At 42.8% G+C, this 12,765-nt stretch overlaps 1 protein-coding gene across 2 annotated transcripts in view; it reads left to right on the plus strand.

Annotated features, from left to right (window-relative positions):
• The window catches only part of nectin3a (nectin cell adhesion molecule 3a), a 49,378-nt gene extending 40,764 nt beyond the window's left edge, over positions 1-8,614 (plus strand). For both annotated transcript variants that reach the window (XM_044119016.1, XM_044119018.1), the window contains exon 6: positions 1,787-8,614. In XM_044119016.1, the coding sequence (XP_043974951.1) occupies positions 1,787-2,442 (656 nt within the window). In that variant the 3' untranslated portion in view covers positions 2,443-8,614. The remainder of the gene's footprint in view (positions 1-1,786) is intronic.
• The last annotated feature ends 4,151 nt before the right edge of the window (positions 8,615-12,765 follow it).

Consider the following 12,765-nt stretch of genomic DNA (forward strand, 5'->3'; position numbering starts at 1 on the left):
TAATTGAAAAAGCAAAGTGAACTGAAAGCGTTTCAGTTCACCAACCTTATTCTGCATCTACCTTTGCTTTCCCTCTGATCCCCGTGTGCAATTTCAGGCAATTAGATTCTTACTCAACCAATTGTGGCAATAATTATGGCTCTACAAGGGCCCAGACTGTGTTTTAAATGCACTCAGGCTTATGATCTGTCTGTCAACCCATCAAGTAGTGGTAGACCTGCAGGCTCCAGGTCAGCATAGAGACACTTAGCGTGACCTTGAGCTCCAGGGAACACTGATTGTGTACGGAAGAGCTGAAGGACAAAACCAGATTCAAGAACCTTGCATCGATCTCCTCAGTTTTTGTCTTCTCACATATCTTTCCTACGGCTGGTTTTAGAAAAGGAAGTAGGTAGGCCATCTCTGTCTGGCTATCATCCTGACACAGTCTGACATTGAACACTTACAGCATCTCCCAAAGCTATTCATTCTTCTCCTTCACATTTTTATTGCATTTTTATGACAACATTCGGTGTGTTGTGTTGGTACTGTATTTGTAAGGAACATGATACATGGTTTCAGCTTTTTGTCAAAGAAACAAATGATATGTTGATGGTATAAGTTTGTTTTCAGGACCTCGTCGCATATGTAGAACTACCTTATGTTGCAGTTGGAAGTCTTTTAGTAGAAAGTTTCTACTAGATTAAGTCAAGGATGTTACTTGTTCGTCTTGTAACACATGAACATGCTTTGATCTAAAGAACTCCCTTGTCTTTTTGCCTTTCTGGAAGCTGAACCAGTCTGAACCAACCAACCTTTAATCTGTATATTCAGGCAAAATATACAATAAAACCGTATCAATATCTATAGTGATAGACACATGATCAATATCAATAGAAAATGGGTCCAGAAGAATGTTAATAATTTCACTGAACTCCTGCATTCTGGGGGTTGTAAGCAGAGGACAGTTTTTAGTGACCTCTCACGGCCAGCGAAGCTAGCTACTTGGTTGCATCAACTCACTCACTCACTCTTTGGTTACCTAGCAACAACCTGCTGAATAACATGAGCAGTAGCATTTTCATGTTGCCCCCAAAATACCCTTTGAGGTCCGCACTTACGCACTGCGGACGTCCACCCGACATGTCCACACAAAGTCAATGTTTACGCCCACGTACTTGATGATGCACTGATTCACACAGGAAGCCGCTCAGCAGGAAACGACACTCACATTGAGCTATTTGGTGGCGACATGTATCGTATAGTTGATACTATACACAGCACAACCAGTCGCAAGGACACATACAATGACTGCCACGCTCTGCTGCCCTGCTGGAGAAGAAGCATGAATAGGCGCCCGACCAGCTCATCAAACTTGGTAGTATACATTTGGATTGTGGGAAATGAAGGAATTTGTCACAAGAAATGTATGCAGTGGGTACACTCGACTATGAAACCTCAACCATCTGTGATTCACAGAATAGTCTGGATGGACATAATACTGTTCAGTTGATCATTTTTATGCCACTTCACATTACCATGAGTTGACACACTACGTCCCTGTAGCATGTCAGTGTAATGTGACAAAATCTGATAAACATAAAGGTTGTGTGTGGGTGCATTAGCTGTGCCTTAAATTTCAGATCTTCAGAGGAAGCTCCGACTCTCCACAGTGTTATACATTTATATAACAACCACATTTGCTTTGTCAGTTGCTACAGAAGACAAAATGCAGCCTTCCTCTGCTCCAATTTTTATGACTCTCCTCTCACTCCATTCGCTGTCTTTTCTCTCTTTTCACCTGCAGATCCCCCGCCCACCACCGCGGCCCCCAGCACCACCGCCTCCCCCATCCGCTATGTATCGGGAACCGGAACGGACGTGGACCGCCGCCGAGCCCTGTTCACCTCCCCCACCCTGGCCTCGGTCCACGACGGCAGCCTGGGCACCATAATCGGCGGGGCAGTGGGCGGCATTCTCTTCCTGGTCCTCCTGTTGATCCTCGGGGGCGCTTATTTTATGCGCCAACGCAGGACCTTCAGAGGGGACTACTACACCAAGCAGTACTTGGGACCCTCCGACATGCAGAAGGAGTCTCAGATAGACGTCCTACAGCCGCACGAGCTGCAGGAGGTTTACGGGGACAAGACGAGCAAGGGCAGCCAGGAGCTGAAACCCAAACTGGGCGGGGACATCATTTACCCCGACTACACTCCGGAGCGGAAGGACAGGGACGACTGGAACGACAGGGGGGACGGCCCCAGGGTCACAAAGGAGGGGAACTATTACCCAGACCACTACAACAACCAAAACATGCACCCCTGCGGGCCTCCTGTGCACAGCCCCATTGTTAACAATGGCTCCCCCTACCTTCCGGAAGACTGCTATGAAAACGGTACAGACAGCGACTACGTGTCGCACATGGATGGATCTGTGATTTCACGCAGAGAGTGGTATGTTTGAGGACAACTAGGGACGAAACGACGAACATCCAAATGGGATTAAGTCAACAAGTGACAAACTTCAAAGGATGCATCGTTTTAATTAAGAAGCAGAATGAAATTTCTAAGCTTTCACATTGAGCTTCTTGAATGGTTTTGCTCCGCCTTGATTGTAACCACTTAACCTTAAGGATGTTCTCTGGGGATTGTACTTCCAAGTTTGTAGCGATGAGCTGCAACGAAGCTGGAACGCCTCAAAAGATACGACCTGTTTTTGCTTTGGCCTATTGTGACGTGTCAAACCAATGTGAATGAGGTTTTGTTGCCCTCTGGTTTGTTTTTGCACCTGTTTCGTAAACGGTCGGCTGTTCCACGCCCTCGTTGGCCAAGTATTTATTCCGCAGACCGAACGGGCTTTGCTCTCCTGAAGCCTCACAACGTCTGCCGCGTTTAGAAAAACTATCTCATGAGAGTTCGTTGTGCATTTTCACACACAAGTGAAGAGTTTATTATGGCTGAAACCAGTATTTAAAGCAAATTATATTGCATGCTTTCTAAAAAAACAAAGGTATCATTAAGTGAAAGGGAAGTTTACAAGATGAAAAGGGAGACTTGCTGGGGCCTCGTACAAAGGGTGAAGCAAAGCAATGGATCTCAGTATGTAGCAGTGTAGGCATGGGCCGGTAAGAGAATCTTGGGGTTTCCTAACTGGAGGAAAAAGAAATACTGACATCATGCTATTTATTCAGAAAAGTAAATTATATGATTGATTTCATTTAAAAACAAAAAGCAAAAATTTTTGTAAGTTTGTGGTAAAAATGTACCTTAAAGCTGCACTATGTCTATTTTCTGTAAAAAATGTATTTGTTTATTTTATTTTTATTTTTTTACATATTTATTCAAAGTGTTGCTATGTCGTGACAGTGTAACATGAGACACATAATCTTTGAAAAATTCTGGCTCCTCCCAGTCGTCCTGCTGCCATCTGCAGAAGTGCAAGGGAGAGAATATGAGCAGCGTATACACAAGGATGATTCACTGCGCTAAGACCCTCCGATTGGCAGAGTGGGAGCAGTGTGTTTCTGCAGATGGCTGTAGGACCACAAGGACGTTGTGGAGGAGCTTGATGTTTTCATAGATTATCGGTTAGGACACAGTAGCAGTTTGAACAAATGTAGAAAACAGATTTTTTAATGAAAGTGACATACTGCAGCTTTAATACAAGAGGTGGCACTCAGTTTCCTTTAAATGAGGAAAAAGAGTTGGAATTTTTTTTGTTTTTGTTTTTTTTTCAGCCAGCTGACTGATAGAGCTTAGCAACAAGTGCAGGAGGGGCAGTGCTGTGCTCTCTTTCTTTCTCCGGCATCGTTTTGAAAAGGCTTTAAACAGATTTGTTTTGTCATTTTAAAGTGTTTTAGAACCCTGTTCCACCCTGATCACGGTACCAGCCCATGCTTAACACACAGCCTGACTGACATGAACAATGTTTGGTATCATAACTCACTCATCGGCCGTTCACCATGTCACCTACACACTTATGAGATCAGACACTGTGGAAAACACCTTTACTCTATCAGCCCAAAACTTTAATACCCACAGTTGTCATAGCAACAGCATTTTTTTTTTTTTTGGTAGTGCTTTTTTATTTTTCTAGCTCAAAAGAAGTGTGGAAGTGTGCAAAGGACATAATCTCAGGTTGCTCTTTGAAGCAGTTTATTAAAAATGAGTTCTGTCATCAGAATCTGACTAAGTGTGTCAGACGGTCAAAACCTCTCAGTCTGTGGAGACGTGCAGCACGTCACTGGCAGCTCCTCCTCATCCTCCAGCCACTTCCTCTCGTTGTTGTCGCTTTTTTGAAAAACTCAAACGGATAAGCTGATGAAAAAGTGATGATTGCAAGTGTCGACTGTGCCTGACTTTACACGGAATAATCAATTCTGTTTCAATCTTCACTCTGCCTGAACACTTTTCAGCCTCGGCTTTGCTTGGGCTTTGGTTTTTTTGGTTGTTTTTTTATTTTTTTTCTCTCTTCCTTAGAAATCACAAGCACATATCTACCAGAAGCTCTTGTTATTTTGACTAAGTACAGGAGACAAAAGAGTTTGGACTCCACTGGTTCTAAAAGTGGAGCAGGGGAAGTCAAATCTGTTAATTTCTTTTCTTTGTTTTTTCTTCAGTAGCCATACGTTAGGAGTGTTTTATTTGCTGAAAGTGTCAGTGAACTCATTCAGACTATTGTCTGGTTTCAATCATTTGCTCTCAGTATTTTCAGCCACCCCAATATTTACAACAGACTCTCCTATCAGGTGAACACTGAGATGGTTTAAAGTCTAGTGTGAACTGTAGATTGTGATTCCCACATCCTGTTTTTAAAACTTCCACATGCCAATACAGATTGAGAACTAAGAAGATTTAGTTCACACAATAGTTTTCAAAATACTTCCTTGTTCCTCAATCATTAGTTATTTATGTGGGGGATCAGTAGTGATGCAACATGTGAGAGAGCTACAATTATATTATACTAGGGATACACCATAAATCGCCACTAACATCAGTTACCAGCCATAACAATGTTAATATAGGATGTCGATAGAGGCCCAAATTGTTATACCTGTACATCCTTTTAAAGACAGTTTACTAAAGAATTTGAAAATAAAAATAAAACAGTCATAAACTTCTCTTTGGCATCCAACCAATCAGAGCACCTGTGGTGTGTTCTCTTCCTGTCACTTTAAAATGATTCCCTGGTTCCTGTAACTCCGTTCTGCTGCTGTCTTCACTTCCAAACACCTCTCTGATCCTGAAAATAGCTTCCTAGCTCTTCCTTACTCACCAACAACTTCCACACTAACGAGTGTTGTCAGCACAGTTCTTCTTTTGAAAGTCGGCTGATCACAGGGTCATTCAAGCAGAAAGTTATCTCATTCTGGGAACCAGCAAATCTTTCTGTGCAAACTGATGAAGTGATGCTCGATCATCTGTAGGGATCTGGTAATAAGACGTCAGATCTGAATGCAAAACACTAAAGTCAAATCCAAACTGTTACACAGCGGTGGCTGTTATAGAAACGCCATCAATCTCAAGTTGTGTAAAACTGAGGCTTGATAGTAACTGAAACCAAATCTACTGATTTGGCTATTGACATAAGATCATGCAGTCATAAAAAAAAGTGCAGCTCTGTTATTAAGCTTCACAGTAAGTTTCAGAACCGCCCCAGTTTCCCTGCTGAGGCCTGATACCTCAGCTACACTACTGTATTTTAGGTTTTCCCTCCTGAATATTTTCTGATTTCTGTCTCTAAGACCAATTGGACATTAAAGTATTTTTATTTTTTTTTTTTTTACAACTGCAGATCAAAGGAATCTGTTATAAATACCAGATGTGAGTGATATGGCTGTCACCATCTGACATTATGTGGGTTACGTAAACCACCAGCAGTTTTACTGCTGCCGCTCGTCACTCTGCCGTCGCGGTTCAGGATCTCCAACTCGCAGCAAAAAGAGAGGCAGAAGCGGCAAACGGATCCCTGGGTTTTTAGTTTTGTTAGAAAGTAGGATTATTGAGATGTGAGCAGCTGACGTCACTGCAGAGCATGCCGTAATGTTGGGGTTTGGCTCCTCTTGAGGATGTGGAGCAGCCATGGAAACAAAAAACTTAATCTGCAAGTAAAAAAAAAGAAAAAAAAGAGAGAAATCTGAACCGTGGAGGTCAGGGATGTATGTGTAATGGCTCCCAGTGGAAGAGATGCATGTTTCTTTCTTTCCCCACAAGCAGCATTTCTTGTGAAACTAAGTTGAAACAAAAGAGCTGACATCATCAGCGATCTCATCTTTTCCTGCTTGGTTCGTCCCGACACTTTTCCACTCAAAGCTTTAGCTTTGTTTCCTCAGGATTGATACAGAGATCAGAGTGGCCTTTTCTAAGTCTCACCGCAACCAAACAGAAAGGAAAGTCTTTCTGTTTGGTTGCTATCCAAAACAATCTGGTTCTTTCTGACAATGAAATTTCACCCTTTAAGTCATAAGTTACCTGCCAGAGCTGCAGAATCATGAAATCACTTTACTAGAACCTGTTTGACACCATGAACTGGTCTAAGATTGAATTAGGCCTTTATTTTAGGAAGGTGACAGAATGATAAAACCAAAGACTTTTAAAATAATATTCTGTGAGCTGGCTGAATAAAAGTGGAGCTTCATGGAGGATCTTGTTACTTCTGTTGTTAAATTAATAAAATACTTCATAGAAACAACAAGCAGCCCTCAGATGTTTGTAGTGTGACGTTCAGGTACAGCCATGGCTGCTTCAGGACCTGACTGTTTTACCGAGTTTGATTGAACCATGTTGAACCGAGCACAACAGCTGAAGGAAAAAGTTCAGCTGACAGTTAGCGACCCTAATAATCAATTGAACCTTATGCAGGAGAAAAATAATGTGCAAAATGAATACAAAAAGCACAAAAGCAAGTTCACCTCTAAATGGCACAGCTAAAAAAAAAAAAAGCAACAAATCAAGTGAAGTTTGTGGAATGCCCTGATCAAATTCTGGTCTTTAATTCAATGGAGATGTTGTGATACTAACTTAACTACGAGACAAGGTCCATCAAACCCTGCAGGTTTTTTACCCTGTGCGCGGTTTGGCGGGGTAGCACTGACCCTGGGTGCGCTTTTACAGGGTTTTAATCATGTGGTTTCGGGAATTGACGATCTTATCGGACAACTTACCCCACTTCCCAGCTGTCCGACCGTGGCATGCTCCTCCTGACCGCAGGAGGGAGGGTTAAGAGGCCTGTTTGTACACCAACACCATACGGGGCGGCCAAGTTCAAAACAAATCTGCAAAGAGTGGACCAAGAGTAGTCTAGGGGCAACGGGAAAGACTTACTGCTGGTTGCTGCCAAAAGTTGCTGAAGCCAAAAGCAGCAAACCAGCTCTTAAGTTTGATAGGCAATTCCAATTTCTGATTTAAAAAATACAATTACTTGTACAGAAAAGCAATGGATGGATTATTATTATTATTATTATTATTGAGCTTATCTTAGTCAGATATAAAAATTGTTTTGATTGAGATATTTTTAATTTGACCAAACAAAGCTAAACCCAGAAGGCATCCATCCATTGCAGTGGATTCAGGTCCAGGCCTCCGTTTCTGAAAGATTTCCAGCGCACGTCTCCACCCCTGGTTTTCTGGTGGCACGGCTCCGGGTCGAAGGGTTTAGATGTCTCAGAATAAACTGCTTTAATCTGGGCTCTCACTCACGCCATCGCCACACATCTGCCACTGCGGCCCCACATGGAAGGAGACGTCCTCACCTCAAAACCTTCAGCTCTTTGATCAGCTTTTATACCCTTCAGCCTCAGCTTGGGTCTGATTTAATGGATGATTTTTATTTGTAATTTTTTATTTTATTTTTGTTTTACCTTTTTTTGTGTTTTTCGGTTTCTTGCTCGCCAACTGGTTGCATGTGCAGCTACTTGCTGCCAGTTCCATCACTAATGTTTATATTACATGTACATATTGCGTCTAGTATTGGCGTGGGGTTAGTTGTTCTCTGTCGTTCTGGGTTTGTTCTGGACCCCCTACTGAATAGCTGGTGCCTTAAATGGGCTGAGCAATGCACAGAAACTTTAAAAGCTGACAGATACTGAAAGCATTAATGTAAAGATTATTGTTATTATTATTCAAAAGAGGGCAGATGTGCCTTTTTTTAATACGTATACCAACTTTCATATTTAAGATTTGCTGTTGCCAAGGCAGCAGAGATGACAAAAGGTTTATTATCATGCCTTACAGAGTTTAAAAAGGACACATGTAACAAGTTGGTTACTGGGAGAATTGTAATAAAGCAATGTTTCACTGGGAATTTTGGCGAGCCAGGTTCATAGAAAATATTATTTTCCTGTAAATATGCTGGCTTTATTATTATTATTATTATTGAAAAAAAATCATATTTTTTTGTATGAGGTCGGTAATTTTCACAGACTATTAGTTATCTTACGAGCTTTCAGCGGGCTCCTGCCTCACAGTAAGGCAGAGAGCCGCTTTTCGCTGCGTTTTATATCGGTTCGCGAGAGTTGGGGATGAATTGTTTTGTACGGTGTTCTGCGGATGATTGAGGTCTCACAGGAATCAGAGATGAGCGGGTGGCAGATTTTGTCTTCTGTTCTTTTGTTTGCAATAAAACGTCATCGTTTTCACTTCAACGTCTCCTGGAGTGCTGCTTTCAGAGAACCTGTTTTATAATTTGTTTTTTTCAGTGTCTAAGCAGTGGCTCAGAGCTCAGGAGTGTAGAGTTTAGGTTTTGTGATAACCCTTCAGGAAAGTGTTTGACTTTGAGGTTTATGAGGAGAAACTTTTTCCTTTGTTATGCAGTCGATCAAAATAAAGCAATACATTTTAATTGCTCGTCTGTAGATGTGCTTTCCAGTCCTTTTTTTAAGAACCTTTTTTTAATCAATCATTCACCTATTACTCTACTCATGTGAAGTACTTTTTAAATCTGCTACAGTAATGATTATTCACATGTTACAAGATATTTCAGCTGGAGTGTTTGTGCTTTCCAGTTTTTCTCATCATTGCAGTTTGACCTTGGAGTGTGTTTGCCGGGATGTCGACTCCTGGGAAGATTGGCAGCTGTCCTAAGTTTTTTTTTTTTTTTTTTTTTTCCCCCGGCATAATTTTCTCTCCTTCACAGTGAAACGGTGACCTTCAGTCATCATGGGTTTGTAAACGGCCTTGTAGCCCCTCCCAGGTTGATGAGCTGCATCACTGAACTCCTTCTTGGCATCTTTTCTGCTTCACATCCTGACAACACACTCCTGTGTGTTCCAGGTCAAAACTCCTGCTTTCAGAGAGATTCGCAGTCAACACAGCGTCAAGTCACGTCTATTAGTGAGGCACATCATCAACAAGGCCTTTGCAACCAATTCTGAAACAGGTAATAAACATATTCTGTCAAATTGCATCAAGATTAATCGTCGTCAAACACATTGATTAACGTTCCAGTTATTAATCAAAGGCAACAATAAGCAGGTGGGTCTCCAGCCTTGATTTGAAGGCTTAAGTTCTGGTTCTGGTTCTGGGGATGCAGAGCAGAACCAGAAGACCTGAGAGGTTCTGCACAGCTACAGCAGCTCTTAAATGTATTTTTGTGCCAAACTGTTAAGTGATTTATAAACTAACAGTGTTTTAAAGTCTATTCTCTCAGCTACAGGAAGCCAGTGGAAGGACTTTAAAACTGGGGAGATGTGCTCTGTCTCCATATCTATTAACATCGGGTCAGTTTTACTTGCCGGTCCGATGCCAACATGTTAAAAAAAAAAGGACTAATACCTCTGTGAGTGCCGACATATCGCTAAAAAGAGATTGAGATGAATTTTTAGTCAATTTAGGAAGCTGGTACACACCACATCTTTTATTTTAGATAGTCTCTGATGGGTGAGATGCTGGAATCAAACACAGGAGGAGATTTATATTGCTGTGAATGTCAGCATCCCAGCAAACTGTCACGATTAATATTTTTGCCTCTTGTAATGCTCCTCCTCGTGGGGTTCTGCAAGGCTCTGTTTTCGGTCCTCTTCTATTTTCACTTGATTTGCTGAGCAATCAGGGCTCTACTTCCACTGACGAGCACTAAACCTACAGACCTGCTTCCCTCTGAAGCCTGAGGGCTCTGATGACTTTATTGTTATGTGCTTTGGTCTCATTTGGACATTTTAAAGTATTTTCATGATTATTTAATCAATAAATGAAATTAAAAAAAAAAAAACATCTTTTCAGAATGGACCTTAAATCACAATACCAGCCCACTCTCTCCAGTAGCGTCACTACAGGAAGAACTCGTGTTTTAGTGATTTTTAGTCTCAAAATACACAAAAAAAAGCAAGATTAGAAATACAAAACTTGTTCATGATGTTTCTTATGTTTTCACAATGTAAAGCACTTCAAACGGCCTTGTTGCTGAAATGTGCTGCTACACAAATAAAATTGAATGATTGACCATCATGGCTCTTATTCAGCTGTGTGATTTTGTGGATCCTGTAGAAAACACCTGATCCTGGCTGCACATCCTCTGAGCTTCATTCATCAGAGGAAATGATGGAGTTCATCTCAATCAACCAGAAAGCAACTGGCATTGATTTGAGGAGGGATTTTTGTCAGCAGTCCAAAAGAGTAAATCAACTTGTTTTGATGCTACCTCCCAACAAAAAAAAAAGAAAGAAAAAAACCCCACCAGGACTCCCTGGACTGCTAACCGCTGGTGGATCAGAACAAAAGGCGACAGAATGGTGATTAAAAACAGAAAGTCGGCGCCTTTCTGTTTGTTTGAAGTAGAAGTCACCGAATCCGGAGAGCATCGGTCTCTGTCACCTCCAGCCTCTTCCACGGTTCACACTCTGCGTAGAGGCTAAGTGACCCGTCGAACGCTGCTCTCCATCCCGTCCACATCAGCACCCTCTTCATCACCGGCTCAGCCAACTCACGGCGGCCACCCACATCCTGTCCCCGCCCCCTCGTCACCTGCCACTCCTCAGAGATCTGTGGTCTTCGAAACAAAACTGTGAACTTCTCGCACTGAAATTGCGCCCTGAGAACACTCACAAAGGAATTCTCAATGGCATCCCTAATCCAGGCCCTCCTGCTCTAAGTGCACGGCCCTAATCCCCAGAGTTAACCTGGCTTTGGAGGCGCGGCGCCCACAGTGTCAGAAAGGGTCTCTCAGGGAAGGTGACAATCGTCCCCTCCGGTCCAGATTAGGAGGCAGGAGAAGAAACCAGATACACAATCTCTTGTGGCATGCTAGGGGGAGAAATCTGCCCTCTTCTCTGGCTTCAGCGTGCGGCTCTGCCCCCCCATCCCAGTTCACTCGCTCTGTTATCACCGCAACTGGGATAACCCCGGCCTAATCCATCACGGTTAGCATCTGCATGTTTGTGCAGGCAGGGTGGGTAAATAAGGCCGTGTTGGTGGGCTTGGGTTACGGCTTGCTGTCCCTTTTTTTTTTTTCTTAAGTTTTGAGCAGATGGCTGCAAAGGAATGGAAGTGACAGGGGTGGGGGAGGACATTTCTTCTTTTTTTTCACAGGTAATGAATCAGTCAGCAAATGTGTTTGGTTTTGTTGCCTCGTAAAACAGCAGCAGGTCCTTCCAGCGGCCTTTAAAGACCCCACCCTAAGACGGGAACGTCGGCGTCAGATCTCCACGGCTTCTTTTCTTCTCCTAGTCTTTCACTCAGCAGCGCTGACCACATATGTTGCTTCACACCACATATTGAGACGGAGGAAGAGAGAGAAACGTCCACCTCTCCAAAATCTGAAGCCACCAAACAGGACCCGGAGCATCAGAGGGGAGTTCACATCAAAGGCGGTTGCTGACTGAGCTGCAGCGACAAGTTGTTTGAGCTCATGGGTTCGGAAGTAATGAAATGTCGCAGAGGGCGGGAGAGAGCAGAGCAGCTAAAACAAACCTGTTTGTCTCATGGCCCCCGCGGCCTCCGCTGCTCTTTGTCTCCATGCGACGCGTTGGAGGCTGAGGGACGGCGGCGGCCTGTGGGAAGGGAGTCCCAGTCACAGGTTTGAAGTCTGTTTATGTGGACGAGCGTCTGATTTATGTAGAGGCTTCAGCGGATCTGTTTCAACGCATGACCCGATGAAATAAAACAACAGCAAAAGGCCGCAGACTGATTTTAGTGATTGAATTCAGAAACGTCCTGGTTCGGTTGAAGTGAACTCTGGTGCGGTTTGAATGAGCGTGTGAATGCCAAGCAAATGGAAGACGGCTCTTAAAGCAGGGAAGTGGACAATAGAGCAGGGATCCTGGGTAAATGCAATCGAAACTAGATAGAAATGCTATAGTTGTACAATTATTTTTGTTTTGTTTTTGTTCTTATCAAAACTCACATCTGAACAATAGCTTTAAAATGAACCCTACACTTGGTGAGCCTTAAAGTCATCCATAAAACACTCTAAGTCGAGCATCAGGTTTGGTTCAAGCACCTAGTTATTACCTCGGCAGCCTTTCCAAAGATGGAAGAAAAAAAACAAAAAAAACTTCAGGTCTCTATTGAAGTTTATCTTCAAGTGTGTGGTTGCACAAAGAGGTTTGCATTGTAACGTTACAGTGTGTGTAACCAGCATGGCAGACACAATAGAAGCTGTTTGTTTCATTTCTGCTAAAGCTTAGAGGGCAAAAAAAAAAAAAAAACATAATAAAATGCTTCTGAAGAACCTTGTAGAGAAGCCAGATTTAGCAGCGGTGCTGCATCACCTTCACGCCACACATCTGACGCATCTGCAGCAGAAACGGACAGTAGATCTCAGCGCTGTGACAAAAAAAAAACCCTTTGTGTG

This window comes from Gambusia affinis, linkage group LG06 (genome assembly GCF_019740435.1).
Source record: "Gambusia affinis linkage group LG06, SWU_Gaff_1.0, whole genome shotgun sequence".
NCBI lineage: Eukaryota > Metazoa > Chordata > Actinopteri > Cyprinodontiformes > Poeciliidae > Gambusia > Gambusia affinis.